The sequence below is a fragment of the Artemia sp. Qi Xiang Cuo genome, chromosome 13 (assembly GCF_049724085.1).
Source record: "Artemia sp. Qi Xiang Cuo chromosome 13, ASM4972408v1, whole genome shotgun sequence".
NCBI lineage: Eukaryota > Metazoa > Arthropoda > Branchiopoda > Anostraca > Artemiidae > Artemia > Artemia sp. Qi Xiang Cuo.
In genome coordinates, this window is record NC_142806.1 from 60327106 (window position 1) to 60353016 (window position 25911).

The window sequence follows — 25911 nt, forward strand, 5'->3', positions numbered from 1 at the left end:
CACGCTATTTTTGCAAAATAGCGTGGAATGTTAACGGGAGAGAAACCAGAATGGTTTCTACACCCCTATCAAAATACAATTCTGGCTACGTTGCCACGAATCATTTTGCTACCTAATGCCTGGTCAAGTTGTTACTGTTGTTCTTCATGTTGAAGGGGTTGAAATGTGACATGGGACAAGAAAATGCGCAATATAAGTAGGAAACAAACTTCAAAATCCGGAAAAAAAATCTTTTGGATTTTTTGTAAATTAATTTACAAGGTAAATTAATTACAAGGTATTAATTTACCTTGTAAATTAATTTACAAGGTTCTCAACATTAACGTGCGTTTTATTAAGGTTCTCAACATTAGCTTTGACTTAGGAAATATGGTATTTGGCGTTGGTGATTAAATAGCAAGGTATTTACCGGCGCCAAAAGGACGTGGCCTGATCTAATGTTTTGTTGTTGTTTTTTTTACACGAGAAAAACTGGACTCTTAATAAAAAAAAAATTATTCGCGTAATCAAATTTGTTCAGCGGCATAAAAGAATATACAACATACGATAGAACGCACATAATAGAACATACAATACAATAGAATACATAATACATACATACATAATACATACATACATAATAGAATACATACATACAGAATACATACATACATAATAGAAAATAAATATAAAAAATCTCATGTTTTACTTCTTTAAAAATTGTCTGTAATTTTAGCACAAAAGCCAATAACTATTGCAGAAAAATTACACTTCTTTTGTTATAAACCTTCTGCTAACACTTAAAAAAATAAACAAGAACGTTTCCAATAGCTGCGTTTTTTGAACACTTTTAGACGTTTAACGTTAGACTCTAGGCGTCGAATATTTACTGTACAACCATCATTTTGCTGGCACACCTTTAACTATTGATCGTAATAAAAACAATAATTCAAAGATTTTCATTCAGATATTAAGAGGCTATTATTCACCTGAGAGTCCTACTGGTAGCAACGTAGCCATGATTCTATTTTCGGAGGATCACAGTACGTTTTTAACGTGTTTAGTCTAATATTTCTTTGCCTATATTTAACTAAAGAACTGTTGCACAGTTTTCAACTTTACTAAAGAAAATGCAAACATTTTCCAAATTTTGTTTGCATCATCGGGAGGGAAGAGAGAATTACAGTACTATATTAAAAAGTTTAAGTATAAGATAAGTATAAGTATAAAAAGTAGAAGTACAAGAAGTACAAGTATATTTTAAATGAATATCGACATAATGTCACCTGGTGCAGCAGATAATAATTAGGAATTCCTTCAGTGGCGTCAATTAAAAATTTCTTTTTTTTGGGGGGGGGGGGGGATGTAATTTTTCAAATTGTAGGAGGTGATCAAATGCCCCCTCCTGGGGAGTTGTTTCCATTGACTATGTCACTGGCTGCCAGTAGCATACCCCTCTTTAAATAGAACAAACACATATGAGATATCCAAATATGCAATTTTATACTTTAAGTCAAAATTACTGATAATGGTACTTAAACACTTTTATGCATATTTTGATACGCTTTCCTAAAAGAAAAATCCTTGAAGGAAATGTAAACAGTCAGTTAAACAGGAGATTAACAGGAGATTACACAGGGAAGCTAAACAAGAGATTGATCACCTACTCTCAACCGACCTGTGTCAAAAAAAGGAATGTGGATATTCCTTATTCAAAACGAGTAAAAAAAAAACAAAAAAAACTATTTAGCTAAAATTTATAATACATAGGAAAAATAAGTAGAAAAAGTAAGTAGTTCAAAAAAGTAAGGAAAAAGCAAGTAGAAAATAGTTAAGAAAAAAGTAAACAGAAAAAGTAGTTAAAAAACGGAAAAAAAATTAAGCTTACGTCTAAAGTATCTTCGTTGAGTATAAGTAGAGGCATTCCTTGAGTCAAAAGTCTACATGAATAGCCTATGTTGATGGCAGTTTCTTGCTTGTCCCCAGTTAAAACCCACACATGGATATCAGCCAACAGCAATGATGCTATCGTTTCAGGTACCTAAAATGAAATTTACAAATATGTCTGTAATTTTAGTAAAAAATATTATTTCAAAAATGAAAATTTTTTCACTGCACAACAGTTAAGAAAGAGCTCCCCGCAAACTTTTAACACACATGTCTAAAAAGTACCGAAAGACCAACCAAGGTTTGACTTTATCATCACTAGTGATTTATTACGATAAAGGAGAAAGATCCACCAGAACCATTGCTGGCGCTAAGTCGGTGTTAACCATGGCGTTAAGACGGTGTTGACCATGGCATTAAGTCGGTGTTAACCATGGCGCAAAGTCGGTGTTAACCATGGCGTTAAGTCGGTGTTAACCATTGCGTTAATTCAATCTTAACCATGGCGTTAAGTCGGAGTTAACCATAGCGCTAAGTCGGTGTTAACCATGGCGTTAAGTCGGTGTTAACCATGGCGCTAAGTCAGTTTTTACCATGGTGCTAAGTCGGTGTTAACCATGGCGTTAATTCGGTGTTAACCATGGCACTTGGTCGGTGTTAACCATGGCGTTAAGTTGATGTTAACCATGGCGCTTAGTCGGTGTTAACCATGGCGCTAAGTCGGTGTTAACCATGGCGCTAAATCGGTGTTAACCGTGACGTTAAGTCGGTGTTAACCATGGCCTTAAGTCGGTGTTAACCATGGCGCTAAGTCGGTGTTAACCATGGCGCTAAGTCGGTGTTAACCATGGCGCTAAGTCGGTGTTAACCATGACGGTAAGTCGGTGTTAACCATGGCGTTAAGTCAGTGTTAACCATGGTGTTAAGTCGATGTTAATCATGGCGTTAAGTCGGTGTTAACATGGTGTTAAGTCGGTGTTAACCATGGCGTTAAGTCGGTTTTAACCATGGTGCTAAGTCGGTGATAACCATGGCGCTAAGTCGTTGTTAACCACGGCACTAAGTCGGTGTTAACCATGGCATTAAGTCCGTGTTTCAGCTGCTAGGCCTTTTTTATGAATAAATAGTAAGCCTATCGCCCATTGCCGCAGCGGGGATCAATCCCTAGGTCCGTATTGCCAAGCAGAGCATCAATCCACTGTGCTACCAAAAGGTTTTGGCAATTTGTTACCAGTAATTATTAATTAACACCAAAGTTCACAGTTCATTTCATCACACAAACAATATTGAAGCTAATGAAATGAGGGAGTTTTTTTACGTAAGTTTGACTCCGTCAAAAACTTTATTTTTCAAAACAATAAAAAACTTTAGAGTAAAGAGCGAGGCGTTGAGGAGGGTACAGCCCCTTTCATATACGGAATAATTTCTGTTCGTTTTAAGTTTTAATGTCGCTCCTTACTTTCACTTAAAAAAGCTTGTTTTTTTTATTTAATATTAAAAAAGCTTGTGTAAAAATGCAATAAGTGATTATTTTCCTAAGTCTCAGGTTAAAGAAGTATTATTATTTAAGCTGCGTTCAATCTCAAGAATTTTTAAACAAAAGATATGAGTACCAATGGAGTACTGGTAGCAAAGAAAAAGAACCGATGACAAAGGAAAAAGACCAAGGGTTATCGACCGACGCATTTTAACTATTTAACTCGGTTTAATTTTTTTTAACATTTTAACTTGGTATTTATTTAACGCATAACGACCGACGCATTTTAACTTGTAAAATGAAAAGAACCACGGAAAAAGACTTTTTTTCATTTTTTTATCAAAAGATATGAGAAGCAATTGAGTACCAGTAACAAAAAAAGTTCCAATTAGTACAAGGGTTATGATACGACCGATGTATTTCATTTTGTAAAATAAAACAAAAACAGAAAAATACTCTTTTTTGGCTTTTTTTCAACAAAAGATCTGAAAGAACTGAGTACCAGTACCAAATAAAAAGAACCAATTGGTATAAGGGCTATAACACTACCAACGCTTTTTCGTTTGTAAAATTAAGAAAAAAGTCATGGACAAGACTTCTTATTTCAAAGTTCTTAAGCAGAAGATACAAATACCAAATGACTTCCAATGACTAGCAATGAAAAAAACAGCAATGAAAAAGAATCAACAGCTACAAGGGTTATGACCAGGGGCGTCCCGAAGGGGGGGGGGAGGGGCATTTTTCATTTTCAAAGTTTTCGGTAATTGGTGAAATTTTCGCCAAAGGCCAAAACTTCGGCAGAAATTTTTCAAAATCAGCCAAAATTTAGCAAAAACCCTTTCTAAATTAAATCCTAAATTTTTAAGCATAAGATCTAAGTAGCAAATGAGTTAACGAAAAAAAAAACTAACTGGTACAAAGGTAAGGATACGACCGATGCATTCTAATTTATGAAATGAAAGAAAAAATTTGGATTTAAGTTATGGTTTTTAACCTTAAGACCTTTTTCTTCGTTTAAATTTTTTTCAATACAAGATATGAGTAATGAGGGAAAAGTTGGCCACTTGTGCAAAGTATTGGCTTAAAAAAATGTATGATATCAGCTCGTTTTTCCGCAAACTTTACATGAAAATTTTATCAAAACTTTTGCACTTTATACACTGAAAAAAAAGAAAAATATAAGTTTAAAATGTTGTATAATCGACGGTGGTTTTTCTTCAAAAGGGGCATAATGGTAAATAATAATTTAGGGAAATTATTTTCCCTAAATCATTAGGAAACTATTTTTACAACGAATAAAACGGAAATCTCCGATACTATTTTTTTATTTACCGTATTTTTAGCCTTTGTCATTGACAATATCTTAAATTCAGCTAGTAACTACTATTCACTGATCATTGATCAATGTTCTATTCACCTACACCGATCACTTCAGCTAGTCACTGATTATATTTCTACTTCAGATAAACATTCTAACTCTAATGCATCCCAAGACTTAGAAGTTTGGAATACCATATTTTACAACTATTCCATATATCCAAAAACCAATCTTTAGTTTCCCTCTTATGTTGGGTGATTTTTGGATCAAAGACGAACCTAAGATCCAAACTTAATTTTGACTATAGATACAATTCCTGAAAGATTCATTGACCTAGGATATCTCGAACACAAATTCCCGTGAAACTTAGCACTCTTCAACCAGGCACGCACGCAAAACTTTTTCAGGGGGGGACAATATTGAAAAACTAATTTTATAATTCTAATTGGAAGGGCCAAGAAACTTGGGAAAATTTAGGATTTCAGAGAGGCTCGGACCACAATCCTCCTCCCCTTCCCTTCGTATGTCCCTATCCTAGATAATAAAAAATGAAGAGTCAAACCTTATCTTGTAGCTTATCCTCAATTGCTGAGGCTCCAAGTAGAACTAGGTTCCTTTCAATCAAGTTGGCGGCTTCTGCAATCTTTTCCTCTCTGAACTGCAAAGCCGTTGATGCTTTATGGTAAGTTGCTTTCCAATCCTTAACAAGAAAGTCTAGATACAGCTAATAGGCTGATATACATTGTACATTGTAAACTCATAGAATAGGGAGGGGTGTAAACAAGAAGTATTCATGGAGACTCGGTCATAGTATCTTCTCAACATAAAATAGGGAGGTGTAATCAAGAAATATTAATAGAGACTCGGTCACAGTATTTGCTCCACATGAAATAGGGAGGAGGTGTAATCAAGAAATATTAATGGAGACTCGGTCATAGTATCTTCTCCACATAAAATAGGGAGGAGGTGTAATCAAGAAATATTAATGGAGACTCGGTCATAGTATCTTCTCCACATTAAATAGGGAGGAGGTGTAATAAAGAAACATTAATGGAGACTTGGTCATAGTATCTTCTCCACATAAAATAGGGAGGAGGTGTAATCAGGAAATATTAATGGAGAGTCGGTCACAGTATTTGCTCCACATGAAATAGGGAGGAGGTGTAATCAAGAAGTATTAATGGAGACTTGGTCATAGTATCTGCTCCACATGAAATAGGGAGGAGGTGGAATCAAGAAGTATTAATGGAGACTCGGTCATAGTATCTTCTCCACATAAAATAGGGAGGAGGTGTAATCAAGAAATATTAATGGCGACTCGGTCATAGTATCTTCTTCACATAAAATAGGGAGGTGTAATCAAGAAATATTAATGGAGACTTGGTCATAGCATCTGCTCCACATGAAATAGGGAGGAGGTGGAATCAAGAAGTATTAATGGAGACTCGGTCACAGTATCTGCTCCACATGAAATAGGGAGACCTAATCAAGAAATATTAATGGAGACTCGGTCACAGTATCTGCTCCACATGAAATAGCCAGGAGGTGTAATCAAGAAATATTAATGGAGACTCGGTCATAGTATCTTCTCCATATAAAATAGAGAGGAGGTGTAATCAAGAAGTATTAATGGAGACTCGGTCATAGTATCTTCTCCACATAAAATAGGGAGGTGTAATCAAGAAATATTAATGGAGACTTGGTCATAGCATCTGCTCCACATGAAATAGGAAGGAGGTGGAATCAAGAAGTATTAATGGAGACTCGGTCACAGTATCTGCTCCACATGAAATAGGGAGGAGACGTAATCAAGAAATATTAATGGAGACTCGGTCACAGTATCTGCTCCACATGAAATAGCCAGGAGGTGTAATCAAGAAATATGAATGGAGACTCGGTCATAGTATCTTCTCCACATAAAATAGGGAGGAGGTGTAATCAAGAAATATTAATGGAGACTCGGTCATAGTATCTTCTCCACATAAAATAGGGAGGAGGTGTAATCCAGAAATATTAATGGAGACTTGGTCATAGTATCTTCTCCACATAAAATAGGGAGGTGTAATCAAAAAATATTAATGGAGACTCGGTCACAGTATCTGCTCCACATGAAATAGGGAGGAGGTGTAACCAAGAATTATTAATGGAGACTCGGTCACAGTATCTGCTCCACATGAAATAGGGAGGAGACGTAATCAAGAAATATTAATGGAGACTCGGTCATAGTATCTTCTCCACATAAAATAGGGAGGAGGTGTAATCCAGAAATATTAATGAAGACTTGGTCATAGTATCTTCTCCACATAAAATAGGGAGGTGTAATCAAAAAATATTAATGGAGACTCGGTCACAGTATCTTCTCCACATAAAATAGGGAGGAGGTGTAATCCAGAAATATTAATGGAGACTTGGTCATAGTATCTTCTCCACATAAAATAGGGAGGTGTAATCAAAAAATATTAATGGAGACTCGGTCACAGTATCTTCTCCACATAAAATAGGGAGGAGGTGTAATAAAAAAATATTAATGAAGACTTGGTCATAGTATCTTCTCCACATAAAATAGGGAGGTGTAATCGAGAAATATTAATGGAGACTCGGTCACGGTATCTGCTCCACATGAAATAGGGAGGAGGTGTAATCAAGAAATATTAATGGTGACTCGGTCGTAGTATCTGCTCCACGTCAAATAGATAATAATCATAAATACACGCTATATTTCTGTATAACTGATTTTCCAGTATTTTTACTAAAGACAGCTAGAACTAGCTTTTAGCATGATGGTCATCATTCTTAATGTGGGAGGGGCTCAGATTGTAGCTTGGAAAAAAACTCCCTCTATTTAAATAGTTTGAAGCTAATATTAAAACCAACATTGTAAGAAATTAAACCAAATTTGTGTATTCATGAAACATCTGATCAAGGTTTATTCTCTAAATCTCAGGTACACTGAAAAATCATGATGAAATATTTAACCAACTTTGTTGGCCTTAAGGTTATACAGTCATTGCATTTGCTACTTTCAGATGCTTCTCATAATTATTTACAATTACATCTTCTTTTGCTATTTATAATAGGACTTATAATTATTAGTTTGCTTTACTCCTAACTTTACGTAATAACTATGCTGGAAGGTTTAATGACTGTTAGAAAGAAAAAAAGACAGCAAATTATCTTCTATTTGTTTTAATTTTCAATGCTTGTCTATAAATGATTAATTGTTGTACATACTGTTACACACTAGCGATGTGTATCGATTTTAATATTTCCATGGACCTAGCCTATAGCTTTCAAGTGATTCTATGTCGTATGGAAAACTTTGAAAAAAAAAAAAAAAAAAAAAAAAAATAGAATAAGATTCAGCCAGTGAAATAAATTAGGACAAATTAGTATATATTCGGAAAGAATATCCGATAGACCGTCACCTGCGCAATATATGATAAAAGAAAGCGAAAACTCTGATAAGAATGAAACAACGTTTTCCGATAATAAAAGCCAGAAAATAATTTAGTTACTTTTTTGATTCTCGAAATAAATATAACCTGGATGTTCATCACTTACGAAAAAAAAAAGTAAAGATGAACCCAAATAAGAATAATATTCAGCCAGTACACAAATTCCGTAGCTGAAGATCACCCTTGTTCTGTTGGTCTTTTTTTCTTCTTTTTTTTGTCGTAAGTAAAACAGCATTAACTTTTTGAAAAAGTCTGGATAACACTGATTCTAGTTTTAACTCTCTTACATACAGCAGTCTTTTCAGTTGTTCGTAAAATATCTGGCAAGATAGTCTCTTTTTATTTGGGAGGCGAATTTTAGGTTATTTAAAGGGATAAATATATAAACCAACATGTCTGCGTATTAAAATGCCCCCTCTTTAAGAATGGCCAAAATTATTCCCCGATCTTGAGTAGGCTGAAAAAGGCGGTCTAAAAAATGCCTTTTTCAAATTTTTCCCATAAAAATAATTTTACATTTCATGTCTATTTTTGAAAATTCTCCTTTCACTTCAAGCCAATTTTGTTTTGGTACTGGGCTGATAAATGTTTCTCCACTCACAACCATAAAAACATACTAGTGGATAGCAGCTTGATTCATGGCTACCTAATTTTACTAAAAAAGAAGAAACTGAATCTACTTCATGCAAAAATCTTATCTCAAGTTAAATAAATTTCCCTATTATTTTAGCATTTGACAGCAAAATTACCGAATTTAAATAAATAACATGCCCGTTTCGCCTTTTTCTTAACTGTCATATCTTTTTTTTTTCTTACTGTCATATCTTTTTTTTCCTTTTTTCGCTTTTTCTTCGTCTTTTTTGTTTGTATTTTTAGAGCGAAAGTTTTCTTGTTCTAATATAACACATCCCAGAGACAATTACCAACTCCAGAAAACTCGAAAGGTTTATCAAAATTCTGTATGTATTTATGTATCAGATTAACGACGCTTCTTGACTAACGTCCTTGCGTCAGCCCTACGGTGTGTTGCTACAGTTGGGTTTGAACTCTGGATCCCTTACTATAGCCACTGCACCCCCACAGAACAAAATGGAACACCCACTACACCCACTGCACCACCACAGAACAAAATGAAATACCCACTACACCGAAGGCACCATCACAGAACAAAATGAAATACCCACTACACCGAACGCACCATCACAGAACAAAATGAAATACCCACTAGACCCACTGCACCACCACAGAACAAAATGAAACACCCACTATACCCACTGCATCACCACAGAACAAAATGAAATACCCACTACACCAAATGCACCATCACAGAACAAAATGAAATGCCCACTAGACCCACTGCACCACCACAGAACAAAATTAAACACCCACTACAGCCACTGCACCACCACAGAACAAAATGAAACACCCACTAGACCCACTGCACCACCACAGAACAAAATGAAACACACACTACACCCACTGCACCACCACAGAACAAAATGAAACACAACAAAATATGCAGTTACAAATCTTTTCCTTATCGTGGATTGGTCTGAACTCACATCCCCATTACTGAAGGAGTCCTATTAACACTGCGCTACGGTAACTAATACTATTCTGTTTTATATACGTTTTGTTGTTGTTTCTTCTCACCCTTGCAGTTAGTGGCATCACTGGGTATGTCGATTAAACAAAATTCAAGAAAAAAACAATACATTCGAATGGTGATTTTTTTGAATAATTTGCCAGTGCTGACTTTTTTTTTAATACGATTGTTAGATTATTTTTTTTTTCTTTTGCCATTGGCGTAACATTGGGTATTTGTAATTAAAATACTTTTAAGATTTTTTTTTTACCTTTAGTTCTAATTACCGTAAGGAAGCAATCAAAGAGTTTTGGGCGTTTCTTCCTTTTTTCAACATGATGTTTTGGTATAAAATATATGATGTTTGATATATATGATGTTTGGTATAAAATACATGATGTTTTGGTACACAAAATAAAATGAAATGCAATAAAATTAGTCTTAAAATATTAAGTCTTAAAGTATAATATACTGAGATTGAAAAGATTAAATGATCATATGATGAAACTGAAACTTTATTTTATTTCGTGCGTGTCAACACCAAGAAAAATGAAAAGAAAACAAGAAAACAGAACCATACAAAAATAAAAATTTTGAAAAACAAAAAGAAAAGAAGGAAATAGAACCATACAAAAGTGAAAATCTAAGATAAATTTAAATAAGATTGAATTCTAGATTCAATAGAAAAAAATATTTGAGATTTTTTTGGTATTGATGTTTTTCGACAAGTTTCAATTTAAATTCATTTTTATTTAAAAACAGCAAGAACCTAAGCAAATTGAAGACCTGATCTCTACAGACGCAGTAACATTACGTTTCAAGTAAAGCCAAGATAGAAGAAAAAAAAACAATTAGAAATAATACTTATTGTTAAATGCATGTTTCCAAACCAGCAAAGACAAAAGTCTGATTGATTTTCTTATTTATTTTTTAATCTCCCCATGATAAAAATTACTCTTTAGCGATGCGTGTAGTAAAGAGCTAAATGGCTGCCATGTATCATTTATTTATTTGTTTGTTTTTCCCAAGCCATTTCGTACAGCATGGGTGGTTTTGGAAATTTAGGAGAGGGATCATTCGATTGGAAATCTAAAGTCCTAGTAACTTTTTTTTACATCTGATGAAATCAACGCAATTTTCCTCAAAAAAGCTGTATTTTTTTGTGTCTTTTCAATAATGTTATCTATATGACGCTGTTACATGATGCTAAAATCCTAGTAAACAGCAATAGCTTTAAAATAGTGGTTATCTCTTTACTAGGCTCTAGCTAAGAAACGGCAAAGAACTAAGTGATTTGGAGAAACGTTCTCTAGACATTTTAAACTGAAGGTCATTTCATCATTGAAGTAAAATCATCGCACCCTCACTAGGGTAGATAAAAAGAATGAAAAATAGGTGTTAGTTCAGTAAAATTAATACCCCATCATACCTCATAGATGTCCTCAGGTATTTCCACAACAGCACAACACAAAGTTCTCAAACCCTCAGTAGCAAATTGTTCTAAATGTCGAAGTGTAATCTCTTTAGACGGTTGGTTATCCTTTAACCTTGGGTAGATGGCAGTATCAGCACCTTTACAATAGAGTTTTAACTTTCCGTCCGGTGTACGCACTACAACTGACATCCGTTTTCGGTCACTAGTAAATTCTAGAACGTGTAATATCTCAAAGCGCTCTGTTTTTCCAAGAGCATCAACAACAACAAATTCTGGAGTCCGATTTTGGAAAACAAACCCATAACGTTGAGCTCCATATACTAAAGCTCGCTCATCAGGGGAGGCCGCGTGGTAGCAAAGCTTTCCATCATTGCAGGGATCTCGTTCGGGAATGACAGTGTGACAAACAGCCATTAGAGTAAGAAATTCTTTTATGTGTCCAGAAGTTTGATGTCCCTGAAAAAAAAAGATGGCTGACAAAAAAATCGGTACTTGAACATTATATGGGCATTTCTAAAAAGTCAAGTTTGGTTAAAGCTAATGAAATAAAATAAAATAGGATGAAAATATAATAGTTTAGGAACAAATTCGGGCTATATATTTGACCATTAGGGGGGTGGGTTAAAGCATTGCATATAATAAATACGTAACTTAACCTAGGTACCTCCCCCCCCCCCCAACCCCCAAAAAAACAAGTTTAAATATAGTTCCTGGAGTGAGAAACCCTTTGTTTATATCCCATAAGGGAGCGTTAACCTGTTTTTTATCACGCGTCTTCGTCCATTTCGTGACTGGCTTCCATTGTCTATTTCGTAACTGCCCATATAATGCCCAAGTACCAAAATATCTTAGGACCTTTGATGTCCTTTGATTGACCCTTGATAAGCCTCTTCCATGAACAAACCCAGTTAAATTCATAACCTGGATTGCAAAATATGCCATTCCAATCCCAATCTAGATCATAATATTGATGTTCTACTGCCTGAAAAGCATCTCCGATCTCCAATACAGTTCAGACCTGAGTGCTTCTGTTATAGAACGTATCCTATCTGACCTCTTGGTGCACATAGATCCACTCTTACGCAAGGGATGGAGGATTCTTCCTCGGGGCAGGAAACGGGAGGGTTCTCCAATCTAAGAGGAAATTTTTCTTCCTTGCATTTGAGCGGACGCAACACCTTTAAGGTCCCGAGGCAAGAAAATAAAAGAACTGTCAACCAGTTATCAGTTTTGAACTCCACTAATTGGTGTTAAATCAAAAATCGTGAAAATGATAGAACAAAGCTTGTGAAATAAATATTACAACTAGCTCTAAAGAAGAAATTAGAAAATATTTTTTCAAATGCTTAACTTTTGATACTTATTTTTATATGTTACGAGGGTCGCACAGGAGGGTCTTTTCAATCTTAAATTGATCCGAAAGACATCCCCCCCCCCCAAAAAAAAAAGGTTCGTATAAACACATTAAAATGTTTGGATATCTGAACATTTTTAAATACAGCCCCACCCCCAAAGGTCTGAACTGTATACATCTAAGGTACATTTTAGTTGTGTGCTTACCTAGTTACGACTCAGCAGCATTTCACGTTGCTACTCACATTTAACATTTGTTGTTACTTCCCAATCAGATTTATGTTATTTCTTCGTATTCCTTTGTCATTCCCTTGCGAGCCTCTCGTGGCCTTTCACCTTTATTATGTTTTATTGATTTTAGATGACGCTAGAAACTAGTGACGCAATAGGCCATTTCTTATTGAACACTATTTTTATATGTCAAAGAGATTGAGGTTAATTATCTGTAAACCGACGTAAAAAGAACTTTTCATAATCCAAAAAGAAAACGAATTAAAGAATATAAGCAATTCTTTTGTTTCACTTAACCAGCCACATACACAGGGTTTAAGGGGAGGGAATTTAAGGGGTTAGTAGGAGGAAATTTAAGGAGAGAGGTAGATTCAACAAAACACTGCGTAAAAGGAATATCATTTGGAAATTTTGAATAAAAATCCAAATATTTGAGGATGGCACCTCAGAAGCATGATTGCAAGCTGTGGCCACCTATAAAGGTTTTTCTTTTGTGAGATAAAAAAAAAGCTAAAGTAACACTCAGACATCTTAGTTCCTTTAATTGATTAATTAAAAAAAACTTTTCCCACAAAATCAGTTTTTCAAAGAAAAGTAAAGAACTCTATTAAACAAAAAATGAGCAAAACTAAAATTAACTAATCTACCAAGCGTGAAACTACCACAAATCAGCATTGATAAATAAATGAAACCCAAAACGAACAGAAATTGCAATAATTAACCGAGTCAAACTTAAAACGAGTAGAAATTAACGCAAGTTGGGCTCAAAATCCCTATGCCTTCCCAAGGCCAGAACAAAATTTGCACTTTACTGAAAACATGTAAATGTTTTTATTTTTATAACTTTAATAAATCAAATAATATTAACATTTTGATTACTAAATATGTATATTAAATATGTATAAATATGTTACTAAATATGTATATTAAACTGACAATGCACATTCATTTGTATTTTTTCAGTAAAGAGCAAATTTTGTTCTGGCCTTGGGAAGGCATATGGGTTTTGCGCCCAACTTCTGTTAATTTCTGCTCGTTTTGAGTTTGACTCGGTTAATTATTGTAATTTCTGTTTGTTTTTGGTTTCATTTATTTATCAATGCTGAGTGGTAGTTTCACGCTTGGTAGATTATTTGATTTTAGTTTTGCTCATTTTTTGTTTAATGGAGTTCTTTACTTTCCTTTGAAAAACTTATTTTGTGGAATAAGTTTTTTTAACTAATTTCTGTTCGTTTTACATTGAAGTCTTTTCAGGGAGAAAGAAAATAATACTTTAAATCTTTAAGTTTTTTAAGACTTTATAGTTTGGCCTGCTATTTGTATGCCGGAGAAAAATTTTAAGCAGTTTTTAACAGCATAAACCCTTTTAAAAATCTGGACACAAATAGTACTGTTTAATTTAGTTTCATAACTCCTCTAGTTGACCAGTAATGGAAAACTTGATACCATTTGCAAAAAATCTGTTTACTTTCTTTGATAGCTTGGACACACTTACGCTATTTGGATTTGGTTAAATTTTAAGAGCAGAAGTAGCCCCGAACAATTGAACATAATACCCTCAGTCGTTCTTGGGATACTGCTGAGATGCCTTATTTGGAATTAGCATTATCACAGTGCATTTTGATTTAATCTTAAGTCAACATTTAGTTTTTAAACATATAAAAATTGGATTTGAGGAAGACTAAAATCTATTCTATAAATTATAAACTTATATGCCCCAAGGGCATAACTTACAACCCTTGCACTGAGGGCTCTGAGGGGGTTATCATCCTAAAAGACTTAATTTTAAGAACTTTCAGGTACATTGGAAAAAATGGATATCTCAAAATTTTGATTGGATGTGTTTGGGAAAATGGTGGGCGTGAGAGGGACGTTAGTCACTATCCAATCACTTTCAACTATTAAAAAAGGCACCAGCCCTTTCAATTTCCAATTGAATAAGCCCTTTCGAAGTTTCTATGACAACGCTTTCATTAAAAACTTTATATGCCCCCAAGACATAACTTACAACCCCTACCCTGAGGGCTGTGGGGGGAGGGGTTGTCATCCTTAAAGACCTAATTTTCAAAAATTTCAACTACGTTGAATAAAATGGCTATCTCAAAATTTTGATTGGATGTGTTTTGGGAAAAGGTGGGAGAGAGAGGGGGGTTATTTGCCCTCAAATAACTTTTGTCTATTAAAAATGGTACTAGTCCTTTAAATTTCAAATCGAATGAGCCTTTTTTCAAGTTTCTACGACAAAGATTTCAATAAAAACCTTATATGCCCCCAGGGTATAACTTAAAACCTTGCCCTGAGGGTTGTGGGTGAGTGTCCTCCTTAAAAATATGTTTTCTATCTGGAAATCAACTACCCTAAACAAAATGGCTATCTCAAAATTTTTATTGGATGTGTTTGGGGGAATGATGGGTGTGGGGGGGGGCTAGTTGTCCTCCAATCACTTTTGACTATTACAAAGGGCACTTTGTAATAGTCGCCCTTTGAATTTCCAGCCCTTTGAATTTCCAGTCGAATGAGCTTTTATTGAAGTTTCTACAAGAACGCCTTCTTTAAAAACCTAATATACCCCCAAGGCATAACTTAAAACCCTTGCCATGAGGGATGTGGGGGAGTGTCCTGCTCAAAAACATATTTTCTATCTGGATATCAACTACGCTGAACAAAGTGGCTATCTCAAAATTTTGATTGGATGTGTTTGGGGAAATTAAGGGCGTGCGGGGGGGGGGGCAAGTTGCACACAAAAAACTTTCGAATGTTAAGAAGGTTACAAGCCCTTTGAATTTCCAATAGTATTAGCCTGTTTTGAAGTTTATACGACAACGCCTTCTATAAAAATCTTGTATGCCCCAGGGCATAACTTAAAACTCTTGCCCTGAGGGTTGTGGGGGATTGTCCTCCTCAAAAACAAATTTTCTATCTGGAAATCAACTACGCTGAACAAAATGGCTATCTCAAATTTTGATTGGATGTGTTTGGGGGAATGATGGGTGTGGTGGAGGGGGCTAGTTGCCCTCCGATCACTTTCGACTATTAAAAAGGGTACTAGCGCTTTGAATTTCCAATCGAATGAGCCTGTTTTGAAGTTTCTACGAAAACGCCTTCTATAAAAAAAACCTCGTATGCCCCCAGGGCATAACTTAAAACCCTTGCCCTGAGGGTTGTGGGGGAGTGTCCTCCTCAAAAACATATTTTCTATGTGGAAATCAACTACGCTGAACGAAATGGGTATCTAAAAATTTTGATTGGATGTGTTTGGGGAAATGGTGGGCGTGGGGGGCTAGTTGTCCTCCAATTACTTTCGACTATTAAAAAGGGTACTAGCCCTTTGAATTTCCAATCAAATGAGCTTTTATTGAAGTTTCTACAACAACGCCTTCTATAAAAACCTTATATGCCCCCAGAGTATAACTTAAAACCCTTGCCCTGAGGGTTGTGGGGGAGTGTCCTCCTCGAAAATATATTTTCTATCTGGAAATCATCTACGCTGAACAAAATGGCCATCTCAAAATTTTGATTGGATGTGTTTGGGGGAATGATGGGCGTGGGGGGGGGGGGCTAGTTGCCCTCCAATCACTTTCGACTATTAGGAAAGGGTACTAGCCCTTTGAATTTCCAATCGAATGAGCCTTTGTTGAAATTTCTTGAATTAGAAAAGGCACCAGCCCTTTCAATTTCCAATTGAATAAGCCCTTTTGAAGTTTCTACGACAACGCTTTCCATAAATACTTTATATGCCCCCAGCGCATAACTTACAGCCCATTCCCTGAAGGATTTGTTGGGAAGGGTTGTAATTCTTAAGGAGGTAATTGCGAAAACATTCAAATCTTTGAATAGAATGGCCATATAAAAATTTTGATTGAATGTGTTGGGAAAAGGTGGAAGAGAGAGGGGGGTTAGTTGCCCTCAAATCATTTTTGACTATTAAAAATGGTACTAGTCCTTTGAATTTCAAATCGAATGAGCCCTTTTTCAAGTTTCTACGACAAAGATTTCAATAAAAACCTTATATGCCCCCAGGGTATTACTTATAATCCTTGCCCTGAGGGTTGCGGGTGAGTCTCCTCCTTAAAAATGTTTTCTATCTGGAAATCAACTACCCTAAACATAATGGCTATCTAAAAATTTTTATTGGATGTGTTTGGGGGAATGATGGGTGTGGGGGGGGGGGCTAGTTGCCCTCCAATCACTTTCGACTATTACAAAGGGCACTTTGTAATAGTCGCCCTTTGAATTTCCAGCCCTTTGAATTTCCAGTCGAATGAGCTTTTATTGAAGTTTCTACAACAACGCCTTCTTTAAAAACCTTATATACCCCCAGGGCATAACTTAAAACCCTTGCCCTGAGGGATGTGGGGGAGTGTCCTGCTCAAAAACATATTTTCTATCTGGATATTAACTATGCTGAACAAAATGGCTATATCAAAATTTTGATTGGATGTGTTTGGGGGAATGACGGGCGTGAGGGGGGGGGCTAGTTGCACTCAAATCACTTTCAACTATTAATTAGGGTACTAGCCCTTTGAATTTCCAATTGAATGAGCTTTTTTTAAAGTTTCTACAACAACACCTTCTTTAAAAATTTTATATGCCCCCGGGGTATGACTTAGAATCCTTGCCGCGAGGTTTGTGGGGGAGTGTCGTCCTAAAAAACAAATTTTCTATCTGAAAATCAACTACGCTGAACAAAATGGATATCTCAAAATTTTGATTGGATGTGTTTGGGGGAATGATGGGTGTGGGGGAGGGAGCTAGTTGCCCTCCGATCATTTTCGACTATTAAAAAGGGTACTAGCGCTTTGAATTTCCAATCGAGTGAGCCTGTTTTGAAGTTTCTACGAAAACGCCTTCTATAAAAAAAACCTCGTATGCCCCCAGGGCATAACTTAAAACCCTTGCCCTGAGGGTTGTGGGGGAGTGTCCTCCTCAAAAACATATTTTCTATCTGGAAATCAACTACGCTGAACGAAATGGTTATCTAAAAATTTTGATTGGATGTGTTTGGGGGAAGGAGCGGGGTGGGGGGGGGGGGCTAGTTGCCCTCCAATCACTTTCGACTATTAAAAAGGGTACTAGCCCTTTGAATTTCCAATCAAATGAGCTTTTATTGAAGTTTCTACAACAACGCCTTCTATAAAAACCTTATATGCCCCCAGAGTATAACTTAAAACCCTTGCCCTGAGGGTTGTGGGGGAGTGTCTTCCTCGAAAATATATTTTCTATCTGGAAATCCACTCCACTGAACAAAATGGCTATCTCAAAATTTTGATTGGATGTGTTTGGGGGAATGATGGGCGTGGGGGGGGGGGGGCTAGTTGCCCTCCAATCACTTTCGACTCTAAGAAAAGGGTACTAGCCCTTTGAATTTCCAATCGAATGAGCCTTTCTTGAAGTTTCTACGACAACACCTTCTATAAAACCTTATATACCCCCAGGGTATAACTTAAAACCCTTGCCCCGAGGGTTGTCGGGAAGTGTCCTCCTCAAAAACATATTTTCTATATGGAAATCAACTACGCTGGACAAAAGGGCTATCTCAAAATTTTGATTGGATATGATTGGGGAAATGATTGGTGCGAAGGGGGGGGGGGCTAGGGGCCCTACAATCATTTTCAACGATTAAAAAGGGCACTAACCCTTTGAATTTCCAATCGAATGAGCCTTTTTTGAAGTTTCTACGACAACGCCTTCTATAAAAAACCTTATATGCCCCCAGGGCATAACTTAAAACCCTTGCCCCGAGGGTTGTGGGGTAGTGTCCTCCTCAAAAAGATATTTTCTATCTCGAAATCAACTACGCTGAACAAAATGGCTATATCCAAATTTTAATTGGATGTGTTTGGGGGAATGATGGGCGTGGGAGGGGGGGGGGCTAGTTGCCCTCCAATCACTTTCGACTATTAAAAGGTGCACTAGCCCTTTGAATTTCCAATCCAATGAGCCTTTTTTGAAGCTTCTACGACAACGCCTTTTATAAAAACCTTATATGCCCCCAGGGCATAACTTAAAACCCTTGCCCCGAGGGTTGTGGGGGAGTGTCCTCCACAAAAAGTTATTTTCTATCTGGAAATCCAATACGCTGAACAAAATGGCTATCTCAAAATTTTGATTGGATGTATTTGGGGGAGTGATGGGCGTGGGGGGGGCTATTTGCCCTCCAGTCACTTTCGACTATTAAAAAGGCACTAGCCCTTGATTCTCCAATCAAATGAGCCTTTTTTTAAGTTTTTGCGACAACACCTTCTATAAAAACCTTATATACCCTCAGGGCATAACTTAAAACCCTTGTCCAGAGGGTTGTGGGGAAGTGTCGTCCTCAAAACATATTTTCTATCTGGAAATCAACTACGCTGAACAAAATGGCTATCTCAAAATTTTGATTGGATGTGTTTGGGGGAATGATGAGCGTATGGGGGGCTAGTTGCCCTCTAATCACTTTCGACTAGTTAAAAAGGGCACTAGCCACTCCAATTTCCAATCGAATGAGCCCTTTTCGAAGTTTCTACGACAACTCCTTCGATACGAAGTGCCTGGGTATGGTGGAAAAAAAACACATTGTGCCCACATCGGTCTTTACTTAGGCAGCGCTAGTAGCCCTTTGATTTTCCAATCGAATGAGCCTTTTTTGAAGTTTCTACGACAACGCCTTCTATAAAAACCTTATATACCCTCAGGGCATAACTTAAAACCCTTGCCCTGAGGGATGTGGGGGAGTGTCCTCAAAAACATATTTTCTATCTGGATATCAACTACGCTGAACAAAATGGCTATCTCAAAATTTTGATTGGATGTGTTTGGGGGAATGAAGGGCGTGAGGGTGGGGGGGGGGGCTAGTTGCACTCAAATCACTTTCGACTATTAAAAAGGGTACTAGCCCTTTGAATTTCCAATCGAATGAGCATATTTTGAAGTTTCTACGACAACGTCTTCTATAAAAACCTGAACAAAATGGCTATCTCAAAATTTTGATTGGATGTATTTGGGGGAGTGATGGGCGTGGGGGGGGGGGGGGGCTTGTTGCCCTCCAATCACTTTTGACAATTAAAAAGGGCACTAGTCCTTTCAATTTCCAATTAAATGAGCCTTTTTTGAAGTTTCTACGCCAATACCTTCCATGAAAACCTTATATGCCCTCAGGGCATAACTTAAAACCCTTGCCCCGAGGGTTTTGGGGGAGTGTCCTCCTCAAAAAGATATTTTATATGTGTAAATCAACTACGCTGAACAAAATGACTATCTCAAAATTTTGATCGGACGTATTTGGGGGGCTGATGGGCGTGGGGGGGGCTAGTGGCCCACCAAGCACTTTCGACTATTAAAAAGGGAACTAGCCATTCCGATTTCAAATCAAATGAGCCCTTTTTGAAATTTCTACGACGACTCCTTCGATACGAAGTGCCCGGGTATGGAGAAAAAAAAAACAAAAAACACCACATTGTACCCACATTGTTCTTTACTTAGGCAGCGCTAGCGCGCTGCCTATGATTACAGCGTCTTAGCCTGGATTGTAAATTGACATTCCATCAACTATCTGGGCTAATGAAAGGCTGTTCCATCACCAACCAAAATTGAAAAAAGAAACATTATAAACTAAAACGAAATAGTAGACTAAACATTAAATTATTCTGCTTTCTCGATTATTTATCAAATCTTTAATGCTATTGAGAAAATAAATAAATGTAAACAAAATGACATTAAATAACCGGCTGTTTATTTTTTTAAATAAAATATCTTTTAATCTAGTTCTCTCAATCTTTTCATTTTTCTATTCAAATATTCAAATAACAATAAAGAATAACGAACCTTAGGAAATCCTGTTTTTTTGGCGAAATTGCCCACTTGGGTAACTAAAATTACTAGTGACTAAAATAATGTGACTTAAATAACTAAAATAATGACGACAAACATTTTCAGCAAAACAAGGACGTCATGGGTAGGGGCAGTATCTAAATAGGCTTGTAAGTATGACGTAAGAATTATGCACACAGGTATATACATAATAAATTAAATACAATTTTGAAAACAAGTTATCAAACATAAAATAAAAATGCAAAAAAAAATGTACTGAATAAGGGAAACATTCTGTTACGATGGAGTAATTTAGAAAGTAGGCTTTTTTTTAATGGAAAAGAATAAAATACAACAATTTTATTCAAACACATATATATAGATACAAACATAACAGAAAGCATACAATTCGTATGTCCAGCATAATGACTGAGGATACTAGTAACAAGCTAGCAAATGGATTTGATGACAAACTTAAAATAGAAATACCACAGACTGGGAAGTTTCGTCAAGTCATCCTGTTCCAATTCAAAGTTTAGAGCTTGAGAGCAAAGTAATAGAAGAAAGTCCTGTGCGAAAGGCTCAGTCAACATCTCTTTCAAACTTAAAAGGTAGGAGACGTTTTATAAAGCAGAGTCGTTTCCAGTACTTTCCACTTTATTGTAGACGGAAACTAAATTTTGATAGCATCAACAGAGACAGAAGAGACGGATAATCCCCTGACATTTCTAGTCTTTTTTTTTTTTACCTCCAAATACAGACAACTACAATCCAGTTATTGTCTAATCTTGCAGATCCAAATTCGTGGTATTTACTGAATAATGGACAAGAACCTCGTTTGGTCCTAGATGGTTGGTAAACAAGGACAATCTTTGGCAATCCTTCAACCGCAACGCGTGTCTTAGCCATCGCATACTTTATCTCATTATAGCCCTAGTAAGTGGGACTGAACCACATTCTTGTACAGCTCTAGAACAGCCCTAGAACTTTTAACTTTGAATCGAATTAGCTCCTCTAAAAGTTTCAGGAATATTTCTAGCTATTATAGAGCAGTGCTGCTTATGATATCCCTGATATGTCCTTTCAAAAACCTGGATGCAGTGAGTTTCATCGCCGATCAAAATTTCACTTTTAAATATATTGATTGTGTTTCACAGTTTTATTCAAAGCAGGATGAACTCACTATAAACTCATTGTTTTGACTTACCCTGAATTTAATATTGACGATTGCTGGACTTGAGTGACAAGCTATCAATATCAACATAGCATCAACAGAGACGGAAAAAATGTAGCTAGACAAATTTCTTTAAACTTACTGAACAATCTTTCGAGGAACGCCCATCAGAAATCAACTCTACTCGGCAGTCCTTCAAAAAGCATGGATCAAGAATCAACTTTCGACTTGCTCAACAACCCTTCGAGGAACGCTGAACAGAAATCAACTTTGCTTGGCATTCCTTCGAAGAGCGCTGATCAAGAATCAACTTTCGAATTACTCAACAATCCTTCGAGGAGTGCTGGTCAGAAATAAACTTTTGACTTGTTTGGCAATTCTTTAAGGAGCACTAAACAATCCTCCGGGGAGCAATAATGAGAAATCAACTTTACTTGGCAATCCTTCGAGGAGCACTGATCAGAAATCGACTTCTAACTTACTGGATAATCCTTCGAATATTTGGAATACTGATTCAAAAGATGATGTTTCTGACGATGAGCTTTGAGAAGCTCCATATTTTAAAAAAGATATCATACATGGCGGAAACGATATACACCTAATAACTGCTGGATTCTATTAATCGGTTTCGTTGAATCAAAAAATTTGGGCCATAGTTAAAACCAAGAAGTTTTTTTTTTTTTTTTAATGCTTGTTAGATACAAAAAAGCGCTAAATTATTGGGTTTTAGTATTTTCAAGGGAAACTCCATCAAGATATACAAGAAATTAAATAGTATAGATCAACATTAATCCAGTGTCTTTTAATCTTTCCAGTATCATGTCCGGCGAAACTATCCCAGCTATAAACACACATTTACCTAATTTTGAAAAAGAACACATGAATAGACATATAGTCATGAAAGCTTGGGAGAAAGTATCTGAATAGGAAGGGCTGGAAGATAAAGCAGAAAATAGGCTACCCTAAGATGTCAGCTAGGCCGACATAATATTAAGTATATTAACAATATTTAAACCGAAACTTTTTAAATGTTTTTATCATAGGCAGCGTTCGTATCGAAGGAGTTGTCGTAGAAACTTCGAAAAGGGTTCATTCAATTGGAAATTAGAGTGGCTAGTGCAATTTTTTATAGTCAAAAGTGATTGGAGGGCAACTACCCCCCCCCCCATGCCCATCATTCCCCCAAACACATCCAATCAAAATTTTGAGATAGCCATTTTGTTTAGCGTAGTTAATTTCCAGATAGAAATTATGTTTTTGAGGAGGACACTCCCCCACAACCCTCCGGGCAAGGGTTTTAAGTTATGCACTGGGGGCATATTCAGTTTTTCTATAAAGATCTTGTGAATAAACTTTAAAACCGGCTTATTCATTTGGAAATTGATTGGGTTAGTACCATTTTTAATCGTTGAAAGTTTTTGGATAGCCCCTAGCCCCCCCCCCTCCCCAACGCCCATCATGCCTCCAAATACATCCCATAAAAATTTTTAGATAGCCATTTTGTTCAGCGTAGTTGATTTCCAGATAGAAAATATGTTTTTGAGGAGGACACTCCCCCACAACCCGCCGGGCAAGGGTTTTAAGTTCTGCCCTGGGGGCATATAAGGTTTTTATAGAAGGCGTTGTCGTAGAAACTTCAAAAAATGCTCATTCGATTGGAAATTCAAAGGGCTAGTGCCCTTTTTAATAGTCAAAAATGATAGGAGGGCAACTAGCCTCCCCCCCACGCCCATCATTTCCCTAAACACATCCAATCAAAATTTTGAGATAGCCATTTTGTTCAGTGTAGTTGGTTTCCAGACAGAACATATATTTTTAGGAGGATACTCTCCAAGAACCCTCAGAGCAAGGGTTTTAAGTTATGCCCTGGGGGTATAAACGGTTTCTGTAAAAGGCGTTGTCGCGGTAATTTCAAAAAAAGCTCATTTGGTTAGAGATTCAAACGTCTAGTGCTCTTTTTAATAGTCGAAAGTTTTTGGTGGGCAACTCGCCCCCCCCCCCCCCCACACCCATCATTACCCCAAACATATCCAATAAAAATTTTGAGATAGCCATTTTGTTCAGCGTAGTTGATTTCCAATCAATATATGATTCATAAATAAATTGTAAATTATTGCCTATAGGGGAGGGGGATAGGGGGCTATCATTTTTAAATGATAATATCTCATTTTTTTTATTGAAACACGGACGCTAAAAGATAATGATTTTTTTTGTTTAAAGTGTAGACAGATAAAAAGAAGATCAAAGACACTGGTAAACCATTGAAATATTCTGATATACCCCGGGCCCTCGAGTGGGACGTGTTCATTGTATAGGGTATTTCGTGATTTTTCATATGATACTGGTCTTATTTGGCCATTGTGTGTGTCCCCTTTTAATTTGATTCTTTGGAGCTTATGGGATGCCATGGCGTATCTAACACTTGGTTTTCCAATAATTTCAGTTACATCTGAATAATTTCGACATTTTGTTGTTTTCTTTGAACCCCTTTACTCATACCCTCAATTTTTTTTTTCAAGGAACACTAAGCTGTTTAACGTTATTTTGCGTGTTTGTTTAAACCATATAGTGACCTTGTTAATTATTCAGTAAATTATTTTTCTAATGAAAGCTGAGACGGTATCCTATCAAAGTGGTATCCAGAGGGGGGGGGGGGGGGTAGGGAGGTATTAAATTTAAATGATAATAGCTCGAAATTTTATTTATTGAAAGCAGGGATCCCAAAAAGCTCATTTTTTTTATTTAAAGCAGAGACGGCATCCTATCAAGGTGGTATCCAGAGGGGGGATATAGAGCTATCATTTTTAAATGATAATACTTCGATTTTTTTTAAATCAGGGGTGCCAATAAGTTAATTATTTTTTTTTGTATTTAAAGCAGAGACGGTATCCTATCAAGATGGTATCCAGAAGGTGGGCATAGGGAGTTATTATATTTAAGTGATAGCACCTTGTTTTTTTTTTATTGAAAGCAGGGATGCCAAAAAGCTGAAAAGTTGACAAAATTAACAAGATTTTCGTGAGTTATACTTGATACAGCACTTGCATGGTTTTATCGACCAAAGGGAAAGGGACATATGCGTCCAATCCAGTTTTTTTCCTATTGATGAAACGGGTTTACTTTGAAAAAATTCACTCATATGTACAGGCGGATTCAGACTAAAACGAATTGGTGTGACGAAAGCGATATCGACATCCCCACCTAACGTTGCGCTCGAATAACAATGGCGCCCTTGGTCCCGTGCCCAAGTTACATTAAAAGGCCAGGTCATAATAAAAGCTTTCTATTTGGGAGGCTCAAGGAGGAGACTTTGACAGTCTTATGACCTCAGGATACTAGATGTTGCAATGTTCTTACGTATCTACAGTGGTTTAAAAAATTCGATCCCCCCACAAATGATTACCAAAAATATGCACAAATATAACAGTTGGAATATTGTAACACTTTTTTCAAAGCTTTTAAGAAAAGCAAAAAAGGCTAAATACCCCTAACTACGCTTGAAAGCTATTTTAAAAAGAAACTCTTTGGAGATTTCCATGGAAATGACCATAGCAAAAGCTTTGAGCCTGGGTGGGGATCAAAGAGGAGTCTAAGTATATTGACCACAGGTGACTTATTGTTGCGACTTTCTTAAATTTGGTAATTGTTGTGAGCATTTGGAAACCAAAGCTTAAACTCAATAACTGATACTAAGCGTCCTAACATTTTGCTTGGATTAAAAGTGACAAACTAGGATGAACATTTCAACATCTTCCTGGAGCTACTTCAGTCTGCATATTATTTCATTTAATTACACTTAAAACGGATGAGCTTTTCATTTTTTACCTAAGAAAATAGCTGGCACTTCATTTTTCTTCATAGCCAATAAACTATTAAGTGTTTTTTGTGTCATTGAAGTTGAGGTGTTCTCGTGTGAAGTGTTCATCATGTATTTTTCAATTTGATAAATTTACTCCTTTTAGATGCAGTTTATAATTTGACTGATATTAGGTATTTATCAGTTTATAATTCGGAATGAATCCCCAAAAGAACAAAATGAATAATATCCAAAAGAGCAGCCAAAAGCGATAAAAAAACAGCAGTTCAGCCTTAGCCTACATGACATATATTCTATAAAGAAGCAAAAAAAAACTTTAAATGCATTTTTTTAAATTGTAATTAAAAACCAGTTTTTAATAAAAGAAGGCTTCTTTGGAATCCAAAAGAGCAAAAAAAAAAACAAACAATAT

At 36.2% G+C, this 25911-nt stretch overlaps 1 protein-coding gene across 3 annotated transcripts in view; it reads right to left on the bottom strand.

Annotated features, from left to right (window-relative positions):
* The window catches only part of ATP8A (ATPase phospholipid transporting 8A1), a 200294-nt gene that overhangs the window by 65522 nt on the left and 108861 nt on the right, over window positions 1-25911 (bottom strand). For all 3 annotated transcript variants that reach the window (XM_089099369.1, XM_089099370.1, XM_089099368.1), the window contains exons 9-11: window positions 11131-11592; window positions 5224-5361; window positions 1868-2020 (exon numbers count right to left, since the gene is read on the bottom strand). In XM_089099369.1, coding sequence (XP_088955495.1) covers window positions 1868-2020; window positions 5224-5361; window positions 11131-11592 — 753 coding nt within the window. The remainder of the gene's footprint in view (window positions 1-1867; window positions 2021-5223; window positions 5362-11130; window positions 11593-25911) is intronic.